Source organism: Palaemon carinicauda, chromosome 1, assembly GCF_036898095.1.
Source record: "Palaemon carinicauda isolate YSFRI2023 chromosome 1, ASM3689809v2, whole genome shotgun sequence".
In the NCBI taxonomy this organism is placed as follows: domain Eukaryota; kingdom Metazoa; phylum Arthropoda; class Malacostraca; order Decapoda; family Palaemonidae; genus Palaemon; species Palaemon carinicauda.
This window is the reverse complement of record NC_090725.1, coordinates 261,863,400-261,881,425: the sequence shown is the minus strand read 5'-3', so window position 1 is coordinate 261,881,425 and position 18,026 is coordinate 261,863,400. Positions and strand designations below refer to the sequence as shown.

The 18,026-nt window shown below is 44.9% G+C and overlaps 1 protein-coding gene across 1 annotated transcript in view; it reads left to right on the top strand.

Annotated features, from left to right (window-relative positions):
- Positions 1-18,026, top strand: part of LOC137655696 (lysine-specific demethylase 9-like) — a 145,043-nt gene that overhangs the window by 60,081 nt on the left and 66,936 nt on the right. The window contains exon 3 of the mRNA XM_068389674.1: positions 9,328-9,488. Within this exon, the coding sequence (XP_068245775.1) occupies positions 9,328-9,488 (161 nt within the window). The remainder of the gene's footprint in view (positions 1-9,327; positions 9,489-18,026) is intronic.

The following is an 18,026-nucleotide window of genomic DNA, read 5'->3' as shown; positions in this document are numbered from 1 at the left end:
CTCGTGTGGGTACCGCCGAAGACTTCCTTCAGATTCCCGTTGAGGATGGAAGAAGACTTTGGAACCTGGTCCTCCAACGAAGAACGCTCACGCTCCCCTCCAGCGCCTTCAGCTACACTTCCGGACGTCTTCTTGCAGCCCCGCTTCCATCGAGCGTCGAGTGGACCCCCCAACGACGCGACGTGAGTCGGGCCCGCTGGAGAGGTCCTACAGATCGTCGGGATCTTCGGCCAAAGTCCTTTCTTGCTCCTCGGAGGACGAGGCCCGGAGGAAACTTCATAGACGTCGCGAGAGGTCCCGCAGGAGACACTCCCGTTCTCGCTCCCGCTCCAGGTCCCGCCACGTGGGTAGACGGTCCCGATCCCCCAGAAGAAAATATAGAAGTGGCTCCCCGGGGGAAGACTGAGTGGTCATCCCACGTAGTAAACTCATCGAGTTGTCGGCAGTGCCGGGCTCCTCAAGTTGGCACCCTAGGACTCGTTCGCCGAAGAGATACACATCCTACAGCAGATACGACCGACGGAGGGAGTAGTCGCTTCAGATTCCAGCGGCGGACAGGCATAAGCCCGCGAGGGTTCCGTCTCCATCCGCCCAGCGGAGAGAGTCGCCCCCTCGGTCTCGCAGCCTCGTCCCGACCTCCAAGTTATCTTCGAATCGGGAGGATCGTGAGAAGGGACTCCCCTCGTCGAGTAGACACGCGGATGCCTGGACCTCCGCGAGGAAGGATAGACCTAGGACGGAGGCCCCCGTCTCGACGGCGATGCCCGCCCTACGTCCAGAGCCACAGCAGTCGGAGCGGATCAAGTCGCCTCCTTCCCCCTGTACGGAGGCCTCCGTCGGAGGAACCCCGTCTCAAGCAGTTAGGCGTCCTACGGAGGAGCTGGACGACCATGCAGAGGGTTCGGCAGTGGAGGTGTCAGCCTACAGGAGGGTGATAGGGCTCATCAGGAGACATCATAGGTTGGACGAGCCCGAGCCCTCTTCCGAGGAGTTCTGGCAATCGAGTCTCAGCAGGCTAGTGGATGCCCCTGTCCAGCAGAGACCCTCTCTAGCTCTCCCGTTAGCCAGGGACGTTAGGCTAGGTAGGGCCCACGTGAATAAAATCGTGGTCAACCATGCCGAAGCCCCCAAGACCCAAAGTTCCTCCAAGCTGCTTCAGGGCCTGAAGTCGCAGAGCAAGTTCTACCTGCCGGAAGGACATCGTGCAGGTGCTTGTACGGTGGAGCCGGCAGTTGCCGTTTTAGGCCATGGAGCAGCGGAAGAAAGGGCCTTTACAGCACCAGTCTGTTTCTCTCCGTCAGAAGCGACCATGATGGGAGGAGATAGCTAAGGACCTCGTAAACGTGTCTTCTTGGCTGGACTGTTGGGCTTCCACGCTAGTAGGCGTCCAGTCCTCCTACGACCTTACTATCCCAGAGAACCAGGCCTTATTGAAGGAGTCGATTAGCTCTGGAGGTAAGGGCCCGAAGTTCTTGTCAGACCAGTCCCTCGCACAGGCCGCCAACTGGGTTCTGCGGAGGAGAGACACAGTCCTCAATAAGCTCACCAGGCGCCTCCCCGACAGGGAAGCGAGGTCCCTGAGGAGCCTGCCCCTGTGGTATGATTCAATTTTCCCCCTGAAGGCGGCAGAAGAAACAATCGAACGGGTCAGGAAACTGAAGGACACGGAGATTCCAGACCCCCTCCAGCGAGAAGACCCACCCACAGAAGAACCACCTCCGACGTTCCCCGCCCTCCTCGGGCTTCGTCTAACCAGCCCAGGAGAGACGTTCATACTACGGCCTGGTTGCAGCCACCGCAGCCCTCCAGTAGGGGAACAGCCCCGGCTCAGTCTTCGTTTAGGCCTTCCTATGCAGCGGCCAGAAGAGGGCGGTCAGGCCGCGCCTCTAGAAGAAGATAGGGGGAGAGGCCCATACTCCTGCCGAAGCCTCAGGTGGGGGGATGCCTCAGACATTCTTGGCAAGCATGGAAGGACCACGGGGCGGACCCGTGGACCGTAGCAGTCTTGAAAGAAGGGTACAGGTTACCCATCCTAGCAGACCCCCCACCCCTAATGTCAGATCAACAGGCAGAGTGGTTGGCTCCCAAGGACCCCTTGAGAAGGGCAGCCCTGCAAGAGGAGGTCTCATCGATGATGGCGAAAGGGGCGGTAGAGCCAGTCAAGGATCCAGGCCTGGGGTTCTACAGCAGGCTGTTCCTGGTGGAGAAAGCGACGGGGTTGGAGACCGGTCATAGACCTCTCAGCCCTCAACAAGTTTGTGTACAAGACCAACTTCAAGATGGACACCCCGAAGTCGGTCCTAGCTTCCTTGAGGGAAGGGGACATCATGATGTCCATAGACCTCAAGTACGCATACTTCCAGATTCCCGTTCACCCTTCCAGCAGGAAATACCTAAGGGTGAAATGGGGTTCCCAGACGTTGCAGTTCAAGACCCTCTGCTTCGGGTTGTCAACGGCACCTCAGGTCTTCACGAGAGTCTTCACAACGGTCTCAGCCTGGGCACACGAACAGGGTTTCCGCCTGATTCAGTACCTGGACGACTGGTTGTTACTTTCAGCCTCGGGACGTACTGAGGGAGCAAAGCGTGAAGCTACTGTGGTTATGCAACGTCCTGGGTATCATCATCAACCTGGAGAAGTCCCAATTGATACCTTCCACCAAGATGACCTACTTCGGAATGGTCCTAGACTCCCGGTTGGCGAGAGCCTTCCCTTCCGAGGAGAGACTAGGCAACTTAGACCAGATCCTCCGTCCCTTCCTGTCGGGCCAGCCCAGGAGAGCGAAGGACTGGCAGAGACTGATAGGCCACCTAGTGTCATTGGAGAAACTGGTCCCCCAGGGGAGACTCAAACTCAGGGGTGTCCAGTGGAATCTGAAAGAGCTCTGGAACCAGAGAGACTCCCCCCACAAAGTGATTCCAGTTTTCCCGGAGACGAAAGGAACCCTAGAGTGGTGGCGCGTCAGATCGAACACCCTCAAGGGGATGCCCTTCGCAGCTGACCCTCTGGAGATGCTCCTGTTCACAGATGCATCCAAGGAGGGTGGGGTGGCCATCTCCTCGGAAGATCAGCAAGAGGAAGTTGGACGGACGAGGAGAAAACCCAACACATGAACGTTCTAGAAATCAGGGCAGTGCGAAGAGCATGCCTGGAGTTCGCCCATCTACTCCGGGGGAACACAGTAGCACTGATGTGCGACAACGCCACGGTGGTGGCCTACATAAAGAAGCAGGGAGGACTAAAATCGAAGGAGTTGTGCGTCCACATCGGAACTTCTGGAATGGGCCGAAGGGGAGCAGATCAGAATTTCCGCAAGGTTCATTCCAGGAAAGAGGAACGTCCTGGACAACGGTCTCAGCAGGATGGGACAAATAGTAGGGTCCGAATGGTCTCTACACCCGGAAGTGGTCAAAGCCATCATTCAAAAATGGGGATCGCCAGTGATGGATCTCTTCGCAACGAGACTGAACGCACAGCTCCCCGTGTTTTGTTCTCCTGTGCCAGACCCAGAAGCGGCGTTCGAGGACGCCTTCCAACACCCTTGGGACAACCTCAATGTCTATGCCTTCCCTCCCTTCTGGATGCTCAGACAGGTCCTCAACAGAGTACGGCGGGCGGACAACCTGTGGATGACTTTGGGAGTGCCCTGGTGGCCGGAAAGAGAATGGTTTGTGGATCTAAAGAACCTGGCGCGCCTTCCACCTTGGCCCCTTCCGGACAGACCAGACCTTCTCCGGCAGCCCCACTTTCAAAGGTTCCACGAGAACCCTCGGTCCCTCCGTCTTCACACGTGGAGGTTATCGAGCGTCTCCTGAGGAAGGAAGGCTATTCGTCGGGAACGGCAGCGAGGATGTCAGGCTATCTAAGACGATCATCGGCAGCAGTCTACCAAGCAAAGTGGGCCACTTTTACTAAATGGCGCTTCTTTAAGAACATCAAACCACTGAGGGCCTCTATCCTGGAGATAGCGGACTTCCTGGTCTATCTCAGGGACGTGGTTAACATGTCCATCCCGGCCATCAAAGGGGTCCGGGCTGCGCTGGGCCAAGTCTTCCTCCTGAAGGGCATCGACCTGGGTGCCTCTAGACACATCTCAATGCTCATCAAGAGCTTCAAGCAGTCGTGCTCCCCCCAAGCCGTTAGGGTGCCACAGTGGGACGTGGCCAGAGTCCTGAAGATGTCGTCAGAACCGCCCTTCGAACCCCTAAAAGACATCGTGGACAAGGACCTCACCCTCAAAACAGTTTTTCTGCTAGCGTTGGCCTCAGCAAAACGAGTAGGGGAGATTCATGGACTGTCTTACGAAGTCTCACACTCAAAGGGTTGACGAGAAGCTACCTTCAGGTTCGTGCCATCCTTCGTAGCAAAGACCCAGAATCCAGCCGTGTGGGATCCCAGGTTTGAGGGCTTCTCAGTGCCAGCAATCCCTTGGTCAGACAATAAGGAAATACTTGGAGAGGACAGCCAGACTTTGACCCGGGATAAAAAGTCTTTTTGTTTCTACAGGCCCAGTGAAGAAGCCAGTCTCGAAAAACACTATCTCCTTCTGGTTGCGGCAGGTGATTATCAGAGCCTACAGTAGCGCAGGAATTCCACTGCCGGGCAAACCCAGATCCCACGACATTAGGGGCCTAAGTACGTCGTTGGCATTCGAGAAGAATACAGTATGGCAGTGGGCCAGATCCTGAGAGCAGGCACCTGGGCTAACCAATCAACCTTCACAGCTCACTACATGAAGGACTATTCGAGGAGGTCCCTGGACAGGTTCTCGATAGGTACCGTCATTTCCGCGCTCCAAACGATTTAAAGGTATAGCCTCAGTGATAACCGCGGGTAGTAAGTCCAAGAGACACAGGTTCGTTTCTTAACCCCCTTGTTCTTCCTTCCCCTGTTTCCGCTCAAAAATCGACTCTGATAGCCCCTTGAGTTGGCTACAAGATACACTGTCATTGGAATGACATGTCTCCGAGGATTTCTTGCAGAGGCGAGTTACTTAGACATTAACATAAGGTTTTTGTGTAGTTTTACCTTTTTCTCGTGTTTATTGGGCGTCAACAGAACCTAGCCTCCTATCTAGGTTCTTTGGATATGCTTCAGCACGGTCTCTAGGTCTGGAAGGCCACTCCCACCTCCTAACGTATAAGTCTCCTAAGAAAGTAGTTCGAGGTAAGTACTGTACTCCGTGTTGGATCAAATCACAAATTTTAAGTAATTTGTATTTTTCCTAACAGTACTTACCTCGAACTACTTTCGGGTAATGGTAATGGCCCACCCTTCCTTCCCCGAGTGCCTTACTGGACTTCTTAGAAACCTAAGCTGCCAAGAACTTACCGGAGGTCGAGACCTGAGCAAGCATGCTCTCTGACCCGGGGTTAGCCTCAGGGCGCGTATCCCTCCGCCTGAGGTTACCCCTTATAGAAGACGGGAATAGGGTAAACTACATAAAACTCTGGTCAGATGGGAGGAGATCCCAGATACTCCTAAGAAAGTAGTTCGAGGTAAGTACTGTTAGGAAAAATACAAATTACTTAAGATTTGTGACTTTCTGTTTAGTACAGTATACATAAAGGCGTTATTAAACTCAGGTTGCCATATGTGAACTAAAGTTTTATTTCTTACACCTTGAGGTGTAAGAGAGAGAGAGAGAGAGAGATATTTGAAGTTTTCTGGTATCAAATCTGTTACTGTATTCGTACGCTCATATTCTTGAGAGCGGCACTAGAAATCTGCTGATCTGATCACAGTCAAAATAAAGCAAAAAGAATTCACAAATACTCAATTTCTAAAACACACCCAAATTTAAGAACATAAGTACATGTTTTCTTATAGCGCAATTAACTATTTATAGAGTAGCAATTTTCTAGAATAAAATGTTTCCAAAAAAATAGTGGTTTGCTGACGAAATCATATGCCGTATTTTAAGCTACGATTGAAATGGATGTATACATGGTAATTTTTTTGTTTCGTATTCAATTGATACTTTCTAAGCAAACCTATTTTGGTTTTTTTATTTATATGTAAGTATTGTATAACACGAGAGAGAGAGAGAGAGAGAGAGAGAGAGAGAGAGAGAGAGAGAGAGAGAGAGAGAGAGAGAGAGAGAGGGGGGGGGGATGAATCAGCTGTTATAATCGAGTGCCGTGTTTTTGTTTCTTGTACCACCTGAAGCGAAGAATAGACTGTCCCAACTAACAATAGTCATGTTAATTTCATTCTTAAACTCAGGTTGCCTTACGTGAACTAAGATTTTATTTCTTACACACAAACAGAGAGAGAGAGAGAGAGAGAGAGAGAGAGAGAGAGAGAGAGAGAGAGAGATTTGAGGTTTTCTGGTATCAAATTCTCTCTCTCTCTCTCTCTCTCTCTCTCTCTCTCTCTCTCTCTTCTCTCTCTCTCTCTCTCTCTCAGTAAGAAATAAAATCTTAGTTCACATATGGTAACTTGAGTTTAATAATGAAATTAACATGACTATTGTTAGTTGTGGCAATCAATTCTTCGCTTCAGGTAGTACAAGAAACAAAAGTATCATCTCTCTCTCTCTCTCTCTCTCTATCTCTCTCTCTCTCTCTCTCTCTCTCTCTCTCTCTCTCTCTCTCTCTGTAAGAAATAAAATTAGTTCACATATGGTAACTTGAGTTTGATAATGGAATTAACATGATTATTGTTAGTTGTGGCGATCAATTCTTCGTTTCAGGTAGTACAAGAAACAAAAACACGGCATTCAATTACAACAGCCGATTCTCTCTCTCCTCTCTCTCTCTCTCTCTCTCCTCTCTCTCCTCTCTCTCTCTCTCTCTCTCTCTCTCTCTCTCTCTCTCTCTCTCTGTAAGAAATAAAATTAGTTCACATATGGTAACTTGAGTTTGATAATGGAATTAACATGATTATTGTTAGTTGTGGCGATCAATTCTTCGTTTCAGGTAGTACAAGAAACAAAAACACGGCATTCAATTACAACAGCCGATTCTCTCTCTCTCTCTCTCTCTCTCTCTCCTCTCTCTCCTCTCTCTCTCTCTCTCTCTCTCTCTCTCTCTCTCTGGTGTTATACAATGCTTACATATAGATGAAGAAACCAAAATGGGTTTTCTTAAAGTGTCAATTAAATACGAAACGAAAAATTTACCGTGTATGCATCCATATCAAATGTAGCTTAAAGTCCGGCCTCTGATTTCATCAGCAAACCACTATTTTTTAGGAAACACCATTCTATTCCAGAAAATTTTTACTCCTTAGTCAATTGCTCTATAATAAAACATGTACTTGTATTTTTAAATTTCGGGTGTGTTTTAAAAATTGAGTATTGCTAACTTCTTTTTGTTTTACTTTTGACTATGATCACATCAGCTGATGTCTAGCTGCGGCTCTTAAGAATATGCGCGTACGAATACAGTAACAAAGAATTGTTTATATACCATTTCTTAACTTATTCAAACCATCTATACAGTTAATATTACATAAGCAGCAAAGTCTTATAACCTATCATATTTATTGTTTATTACATTTAAAACCATCATTATCTCTCTCTCTCTCTCTCTCTCTCTCTCTCTCTCTCTCTCTCTCTCTCTCTCTCTCTCATCGAACGTTATAGCGGTAACCTAATTGTTTATGACTTTAATTATCGACCTAGTACTTTCTTCTTCTTTTACCTTTTTTTCCATACAGTTCTATAATTGAGGTGGGTACAAGTTGACCTATAACTGAAGTTAGGAAAAGTATTTTGGATATGGAAAGGACAATTATCTTTTGTAACAGTTTAGAATTATCGTAAATTATCATTCTGCCATTAGTGGCAGTTTGCTATTGTGGATTAAACGCATAAGAAAAAAAAAATTTCCAGCTTTGCTACGAATTTAGGAATTTATATGGATACGGTAAGTAAAATATTTGTAATAACATAATGTTTACTAAATGTTTGTAAGATCATTAGTTATCACTCTGATCATGTGTGTTTAATGCGTTTGTTTGTTTATTATGGTCGAAGATGGAAGGTTTCCGTTTCAGGCGGTGTCATAAAGGAAAACATTATTTCATTTATTTCGAAATTCTAAGAAAAATCAAGTAGAACAACATTGGTATTAACAAAATCATCATATAAAAACTAACCTATACACAGATGTGTAAATGCGTTCGTTTCTTCGTTATGATCAGAGATAAACGTAAACAAAACAATGGTCGTCATTTTTTTTATTGTGCTTTTTGGCGTGTTTAGGAAACGTATGATATGAAATCTCCTATTTTGATAATTTAGGATTTTCAATGATTCAACAAAAGCTACTCTATACAGTGATGGTTTTGTTATTTTCCAGTTTTCTTATACAATAGATATGGAAAACTTAATTAAAATTTCTCCGTATTTTAGGTCTTGATATAACGGGAAATATATGGTATTTACACCCATCCTGGTTGTAATTTTAACCTTTTTCAAGTTATCTAAACTTTAAAGTATGTTAAATGTTTAATGTATTAACAAGAACAATTTAATATCATAGAAAATATAGTATAGTACATAGAAAGTATTGGAAATGGGTAGTAAACACGTTTGAGTAGGCAAGTTGCTGGTTGCCATGGCCCTAATGGAATTACTTCTGTTAGGTGAGTGTTTCAAAATATGCGATTGTCCATTTATGCATGGCCGTTGATGGACCAAATTCTCGCATAATTCGGGACCCTACTGTGTGTGTGTGTATATATATATATATATACTGTATATATATATATATATATATATATATATATATATATATATATATATATATATATATATATATATATATATATATATATATGTATTATTATTATTATTAGGTTATTGTTATTATCTATATCATTAATTAATTATAATAACAATATTGATAATAATAATGATTAGTAATAATATATATATATATATATATATATATATATGTGTGTGTATACCTGCTTCTTTGTATATACATATTGTAATTATAGAGGGTATGTGCATATATGTATATATATATATATTATATATATATATATATATATATATATATATATATATATGTATATATATATATGTGTATACCTGCTTCTTTGTATATACATATTGTAATTATAGAGGGTATGTGCATATATATATATATATATATATATATATATATATATATATATATATATATATATATATTATATATATATATATATATATATATATATATATATATATATATATATATATATTCTTTTTTATACCTCTTGCATTTCTAGAGGTGTATGGTCAAATATTTTATATGATACATTGAAGGAATTTTCAATATTTGTTACATTAGTGTAATGTACTTAATTTTTTTCTTTTTGTTACTTTGCAGAACTACCACTTTGCAGTGCCGAGTCAGGGCCACTGGACACCAATGAGCATCATCATCATCATCACCATCATCGGGATCACCATTATCACCACCACCACCATCACAAAAAGAAGAAACATAGAGACAGGGATAGAGTGCATCATAAAAAACATAGACACAGAGTGAGTAGATTATTGTTTTGGTAGATGTTCAACTCTATTACAGCCATTCTCTAACTTTGATGTAAGTATGGCACTTTATTTAAGATACCAGTCTCGTTGTTACAGTACCTAACAAAATTTTATTTTATTATTGAATATACTTATTTTTTAATACTATTAGTACTCAGTGCTAACAGTACGTAACAGGAGTTAAGTTTTATTATTGAATACTGTATACTGATATTTTTTGTTTGATACTATTGCTACTCATGAATGAAAATTGATGTCTACTACTAATGGATCATCTAGGAAAAATTCCATAGCATTTCACCATTGTAAGTGTAGGTCAGGAAAATACTGCACATTGAAATGGGAGAGGAAATTACTTTGTGGTGTCGATCATCAATAGAACCTCTTAGTTATGTATAGGTGTGTGTGTTATATATGTGGACCCATCGCTCACTCAGTAGAATACAGTATATCACAGATTTATAAATATTTTCTGTGAATCTGTTATGCGAACTCCTCTTTATATCATGGGTTTCTGAGGGCCGGTAAGTCTTACAAAACAAAGAGATCCCGAGGAAGCGACACCAAAAAGCCGCATACACACCCGTAGGGAGCGTCAACAAAGCGGCTGAGATAAAACTCAACAAGGTTATTGAATGAACATGTGTCGCTACCTAGAAATCCCAAACGGACAAATATAATACTCAATTTGGGAGCATGGATCTCCAAAACGCCTGACATCTTCAAAGCACAAAATAGTACAGAGCTACGAAAAACACGTCCGAATGTTCACCGGTGCTAAAAAGGAAAGATGGGAGAAGGTTAGGTAGTGGTGGTGGTGGTGGTGGTGGGGGGGGGGGGGGGGGGGGGCAGTAGCTGTAGTGAACGACACCTCGTAGTAATGGGGGATTTTGAGTAGGGAGAAGTCTAATTGGAAAGGGATCTCTGGTAGTGGTATCACTCGCCCCAGTATCAATACCGACACCCTTTAGGGGTGAGCGAGCTAGATATATTCCTAGCATTCCATGCAACTTTTTTCTCTGGTATATTTAGCAGTATTTATACCTTTGAAATGGTGTTTTAAGGAGCATTTCACTGGGCGACACAGGTTCCTCGCCCAGAAATATATTTTTCCTTCGTCAAAATCCCTTTTTATCACGTATCTTGTGTATCATGCAAGTTCCTTTTTGGAGACCAAATTATAATAAACTAACCTTTTTTCTCCCTATTTATCCCTTCTACAGTAGTTCAGTAAGCTAAAAAAGCAAAAGAGAATGAATAATCAAATTATCGTAGTAAAACACATGGCTGCAAACAACCAAACAAAAAACCGCTGTTTTGTTATGAGCAACCAATTTGGATAATAACAGCTGCTTTGATTGCCTTTCAACTGTTGCACGATAGTATAGTAGGGTGAGTACAAAATCTATATTTATAATTTATGACAAAAAACCAAACATGTTTTCAAAAGAGTGAGGTCTCCTCCATAAAAATGGTTTGTCTCATAATCATCAAAGAATTAGAAATTCCCATATTTCAGAAATAGAAAAAATATCTTAGAGGCGAGGCAATTTTGGACAGTGGGGCAACTTTGGACACATCTGTATCTCCATTAAGCAGCAATGCTCAGTGGGGCAAATTATCACAATTTGTGGTCCCTATCAATATAAATATACTAGAAAAAATTATAGACATACATAAATTTTTGTTTCATAAATTAAACTTTGTATTCAAGCAAAGGTAGTAGGTTGGCCAGGGCACCAGCTGCCCATTGAGATACTACTGCTAGAGAGTTATGGGGTCCTTTGACTGGCCAGACAGTACTACATAGGACCCTTCTCTCTGGTTACGGTTCTTTCTCTTTGCCTACACACACACCGAATAGTCTGGTCTATTCTTTACAGATTCTCCTCTGTCCTCATACACCTGATAACACTGATATTGCAAAACAATTCTTCATCACTCCAGGGGTTAACTACTGCACTCTAATTGTTCAGTGGCTACTTTCCTCTTGGTAAGGGTAGAAGAGACTTTTCAGCTATGGTAAGCAGCTCTTCTAGGAGGACACTCCAAAATCAAACCATTGTTCTCTAGTCTTGGGTAGTGCCATAGCCTCTGTACCATAGTCTTCCACTGTCTTGGGTTAGAGTTTTCTTGCTTGAGGGTACACCCGGACACACTGTTCTATTTAGTTTCTCTTCCTCTTGTTTTGTTAGTTTTTATAGTTTATATATTATATATTGTATTTATTTTAATGTTACTATTCTTAAAAATTTTTATTTTTCCTTATTTCCTTTCCTCACTGGGTTATTTTCCCTGTTGGGGCCCCTGGGCTTATAACATCCTGCTTTTCCAGCTACAGTTGTAGCTTAGCATTTAATAATATTAATAATAATAATAATAATGATGATGATGATGATAAATATACTTTATGTATAGGTCTACATATATATAATCATAAGAATTCAAAATAAGCCATCAGGGGTGCAGTAAGGGGGAGAGGTATGCCCAGGGTGACACCCTTAAAAGGGGGTGACACCCTGAGAATTACAGTATAAAGAAGTTTGTCTTTCTAGCTCGAGGGTTATGATATGATTTTCAAGAAGTTATTAAATACTTGGAACACCCTCAAAGGTGTTGACACTCAGGGGGTGAAACCATAAAAAAGATTGACCAAAACATGATAACATCCTCAAGAGGGGTGTTACCCCAAATGCTACAAATAATAAAAAAAAAATTCTAGTACAGTATATACATTGTTCCTAAAATAATTCACATATCCTAATGAAAATTTCAGAGACTGAAAGGAAATATATTTTCCCTGTTTCTGCCAATTTCCATGTTGATAACTGCAATAGAAAAGACATAGCTGTCATGTTTCCTTTTTGATATGTTGTTAAATGCAACAACTTTAAGAGTGAGCAGCATGATAGTGAAAGATATCAATGAGGGACAAAGCTGGTCCCATAAACAATATACGTCCTAAGTTATACCTATTTAGTTTATCTTTTATTATTGTTACTTCATATTATGAATGAGCCATCAAAGAGACCCTTTACCTACAAAAGATAATCTTACAAAAAAATTAATCAAGAATGATAAAATTAAGACAAGAATGAGAAAGTCATTTTGCTCAAATAGGAACAGAAAGGGATACATCGAAGATTTAAGAAAAAAAAAGATGAAATTAAGAAAAATAAAGGGAAAAACAAAAGAAAGGTATTAAGAGAGTAGAAACATGACAAATAATGGAAATAAAGAGCAAACAAATGTGTCTTATTTTAAAAAAAAAGTGTGTCTGCAAACAAAGTGAATACAAAAAAAAATCTAAATTGACCAATGTAATAAATAGTGATAATTCAAACTGCTTGGATAGTCCAGATAGTGAATCTGATCAGGATTTAATTATACCTAAAGTAAAAGATATAAAAAATTAATTGAAATAATTTTGGAGGAGCGTTTCACCTCCATATAAAGAAGCCTGAGTTGTAGGATACTGGTATGTGGCAATTTATAAAGATGATAAGGAGCATCCATTATTTTGCATCAGTTTTAAGAGGAAGGAGGAGGCAAAGTGACTCACTTTTGAGTTAGATTGCTTGAAGCCACATATCATCATCATCATCTCCTCCCACGCCTATTGACACAAATGGCCTCGGTTAGATTTCGCCACTCGTCTCTATCTTGAGCATTTAAATCAATACTTCTCCATTCATCATCTCCTACTTCACGCTTCATAGTCCTCAGCCATATAGGCCTGGTCATACAGCTCTTCTAGTGCCTTGTGGAGCCCAGTTGAAAGTTTGGTGAATTAATCTCTCTTAGGGAGAGCAAAGAGAATGCCCAAACCATCTCCATCTATCCCTCACATGATCCCATCCACATATGGCACTTGAGTAATCTCTCATAGTTTCATTTTTAATCCTGTCCAGCCATTTACCTCCCAATATTCTTGTGAGGGTTTTTTTCTCAAATCTACAAAATCGGTTGGATATTGTCCTACCTTGACTAGTGTCCATATAATAACATCGATCTCACTAAACTGATATATAACCTGGTTTTATATGTGATTTTTCAATATTAATCTTACCCGATGATCATGTAGCTGTCAACTCCGTTGCCCGACAGAAATCTAAGGTCGGGATACGCCAGCGATCGCTATACAGGTGGGGGTGTACACAACAGCGCCATCTGTGAGTAGGTACTCAAGTACTTCTTGTCAACAAGAACTCAATTTTTCCTCTGTCGTGCCGCCGGCAAGACCTACTTGGATACGCTGTTGATTCTGGAGTTGTTGTTCACGATTTGGTGATGTATTCACTCTAGAGTTTAGCCTTCGCTATTCAGGAAGCTTTATCATTAGCTTAGCAAGCTTTTGGAATTAATTTGGATTAATTGTTAACGAACTTTGCTAGATTTTGGAATTCCCCCCTGACTACTTCTACAATTCAAGATGTCTGACCAGTCTCAAGTCCCTAAGTACAGGCAGTGTAGCGTTAGGGCTTGTGCTAGGCGTCTTCCGAAGGCCTCTATAGATCCTCACACCGTTTGTTCCAATTGTAGGGGTAAATCCTGTCAATTGGAAGATCGATGTGGGGAATGCGCTGGGCTTTCGGAATTCGATTTTAACGAATTCCTTAAAAATGCACGTAGGTTAGAGAAGGAGAGAATCAGGAGGAGTTCTTCTCGCTCTGTGGATTTTTCCTCTCCCCATGCCCCTCAACCTTTTCCTTCCCCTGTAGTGGTGACTCCCGAACCTGCTACTAGTGCTCAGCCATCCATGGCGGATATGATGCGTGCCATTCAGGCTCTCGGTGACAGAGTGGAGTCATTGGCTAATGACCGTAATCAGCTTTTGGCAGATGTCAAAGAGCTGAAAGCGAAGAGTGCAGTGGGAAGTGTTATCAGTGCTAGTGATGTGAAAAGTGTCAGTGTCAGTGTTGCGCATGAGGGTACATCTGTGCGTGCCAGTCGTCCTCCCAGTCCGGGACCTCTTGCAAGCTCCCAAGCCCAGGGGAGAAGCAATGTCGAAGGACCAAAGGGTTCGGCAGGCCTTGATCAGCGCACGGATGTATCCTCAGTGGTTGCGGACGTATCTGTCAAAGATCGTCCCATCCACAAACAGACGAATGAGCCCTTACATTCCTCGTCTGTGGAAGAAGTTTCCAGGAGGAAACGATGGACCAAGGTTTCACGACCGCTCAAACGTAAGGTCCCTTCCGAGCGAGTCCAACGGCCCAGGTGTAGCCACTGGGTCAGTTCGGACTCGCCGCAGTCTTCCGATGACTGCACACCTCCCAAGAGAGGTAGAGTGGTTCCACAACAGGCTACTGCTCCGTCTGTTGCTGCTCCAACCACGGTAGACCCTAAGTGGTCCATGCTGCAGACTATGCAGTCTCAGCTTGCGGCATTCATGCAGGAGTATCATGCTGAGAAGGTTGACACTGCACCTGTTAACCTACAACCCGCCGAGGTTGTGCGCTCAGCAGATACTGCGGCTGCCTGCTCCCACACTCCACCTGTGAGAGCTCCTCCACCGATGCGCAGTCCACTCTGCCAGACGCATGTTCTTGTCGCACCATCCGTTGACATGCGTGAGCTACCGCATCAGCAGTGGGAAGGTGCTGTAGAGCTGCCGGGTTCTGACTCTTTGCGGCTTGACCCATGCGGCATGCTCCGCATACCATACAGCATGCTCCGCAACCCACCGCAACCCCTCCCACGCACCAGCACTCTGCTTTTGTTGTTGCCAGCTCGCAGACTGACCAGCAGCGGCATGATGTTGGATCCGCAGCAGCTACGCATGCACCCGTACTGCCGGATTCAGCCGTTCAGCTTTCTGCTCTGCCTTTGCCACTTCCTACTCAGCTTTCGGATGATGGAGTATCAGATGACGAAGCTGCACATTTGGATGAACCGCACTCCGACTTTGAAGGGCCCAAGTCTACGCCTCCCTCCTTCGACTTTCGTAAAGTCCTTGCCTTGTTCAGGGACTTGTATCCAGAGCAGTTTGTGTCTGCAACCCCTCGCTCTCCTCCCTCCGAGTTTGCTCTGGGCATGCAGTCTGCTGCTCCTGCCTTCACCAAGCTTGTTCTCGCATGATCATCTAAGAGAGCTTTGAGGGTTATGGGAGAGTGGTTGCATTCCAAGAAGCAACTGGGAAAGACTGCTTTCATCTTTCCACCTACCAAGCTTGCTTCCAAGTCGAGCGTCTGGTATGCCACGGGAGAGGAACCCGGCTTGGGAGTTCCTGCCTCTGCCCAGGGCGACTTCTCAAGTCTGGTTGACTCTCCCCGCAGGTTGGCTATGAGACGATCGAAGATCTGCTGGTCCTTTTCTGACATGGATCATCTGTTGAAGGGAGTCTTTCGTGCCTTCGAGATCTTCAACTTCCTCGATTGGTGTTTGGGAGCCTTAAGCAGGAAGACTTCCCCTTCGGATAAGGACTCTGCCATGCTGATCATGTCTAGCATGGACAAAGCCATTCGGGATGGGTCTGGTGAACTTGCGGCTTCGTACGTGTCGGGAGTGCTTAAGAAGAGAGAACATCTTTGCTCCTTCTTATCGGCTGGTATCACTCCTTGCCAGAAGTCAGAGTTGTTGTTTGCTCCTCTCTCCAAGTGTCTGTTTCCGGAGGAGCTGATCAAGGGGATGGCTGCCTCGCTTATCCAGAAGGATACCCATGATCTTATGGCATCTTCCGCACGTAAGGCTAAAACCTTACCTTCCGTGCCTAGACCCTTCCGCCCTGCAGCAGTAGACACACCTGCAACTAGGTTCATCCCGCCCTTTCGTGGCAGAACCTCCAGCAGAGGAGGTACCCGTGCCGACAGTCACCGTGGCAAGTCCAAGAAGGGTTCCAAGTCCGCAAAAGGCAAGTTCTGACTGCCTTCCTCTCCAGACAGCAGTGGGAGCCAGACTCAAGACCTTCTGGCAAGCTTGGGAGAGCAGAGGTGCAGACGCTCAGTCTGTGAAGTGGCTAAGGGAGGGATACAGAATTCCGTTTTGCCGCAGTCCCCCTCTAGCTACATCTCCCATCTACCTCTCTCCCAACTACAAGGAGAAGGACAAGAGGCTAGCGTTGCAACAAGAGGTGTCGCTCTTGCTACAAAAGGAAGCGGTAGTCATAGTCCGGGATCATCAATCCCCGGGCTTCTACAACCGTCTCTTCCTGGTAGAGAAGAAGACAGGAGGTTGGAGACCGGTGCTGGACGTCAGTGCTCTCAATGCTTTTGTCACCAAGCAGACGTTCACGATGGAGACGACGAAGTCGGTCCTAGCAGCGGTCAGGCAGGAGGACTGGATGGTCTCGTTAGACCTGAAAGACGCGTACTTTCACGTCCCCATCCATCCAGACTCCCAACCTTTCCTAAGGTTCGTCTTTGGAAAGGTTGTGTACCAGTTCCAAGCCCTGTGCTTTGGCCTAAGCACGGCACCTTTTGTGTTTACCAGACTGATGAGGAATATTGCGAAATTCCTTCACTTGGCAGACATCAGAGCCTCCCTCTATTTGGACGACTGGCTTTTAAGAGCTCCAACAAGTCGTCGCTGTCTGGAGAATCTCAGATGGACTATGGATCTGACCAAGGAATTGGGCCTCCTGGTCAATATAGAGAAGTCCCAGCTCGTCCCATCCCAGACCATTGTCTATCTAGGTATGGAGATTCAGAGTCGAGCTTTTCGGGCTTTTCCGTCGGCCCCAAGGATCAATCAAGCCCTAGAATGCATCCAGAGCATGCCGAGAAGGAACCGATGTTCAGTCAGGCAGTGGATGAGTCTAACAGGGACACTTTCATCGCTGGCCCAGTTCATCGAGTTAGGGAGACTCCACCTCCGCCCCCTTCAGTATCATCTAGCTGCTCACTGGAGAAAGGACATGACGCTAGAGGCGGTCTCAGTGCCTGTTTCCGAAGAGATGAGGTCTACTCTAACGTGGTGGAAGAACAGCATTCTTCTCAAGGAAGGTCTACCATTGGCTGTTCAGACCCCCGACCACCGTCTCTTCTCGGACGCATCGGACACGGGCTGGGGTGCGACACTGGACGGACAGGAATGCTCGGGCACATGGAATCAGGAGCAAAGGACACTTCACATCAATTGCAAGGAGTTGTTGGCAGTTCATCTGGCCTTGATAAACTTCAAGTCCCTCCAGCTAAACAAGGTGGTGGAGGTGAACTCCGACAACACCACAGCCTTGGCTTACATCTCCAAGCAAGGAGGGACTCATTCGAGGAAGTTGTTCGAGATCGCAAGGGACCTCCTCATTTGGTCAAAAGATCGAAAGCTTTCGCTGGTAACGAGGTTCATTCAGGGCGATATGAATGTCATGGCAGATCGCCTCAGCCGGAAGGGTCAGGTCATCCCCACAGAGTGGACCCTTCACAAGAATGTTTGCAGCAGACTATGGGCCCTGTGGGGGCAGCCCACCATAGATCTATTCGCTACCTCGATGATCAAGAGGCTCCCGATGTATTGTTCTCCGATTCCAGACCCTGCAGCAGTTCATGTGGATGCCTTTCTGCTGGATTGGTCCCATCTCGACCTGTATGC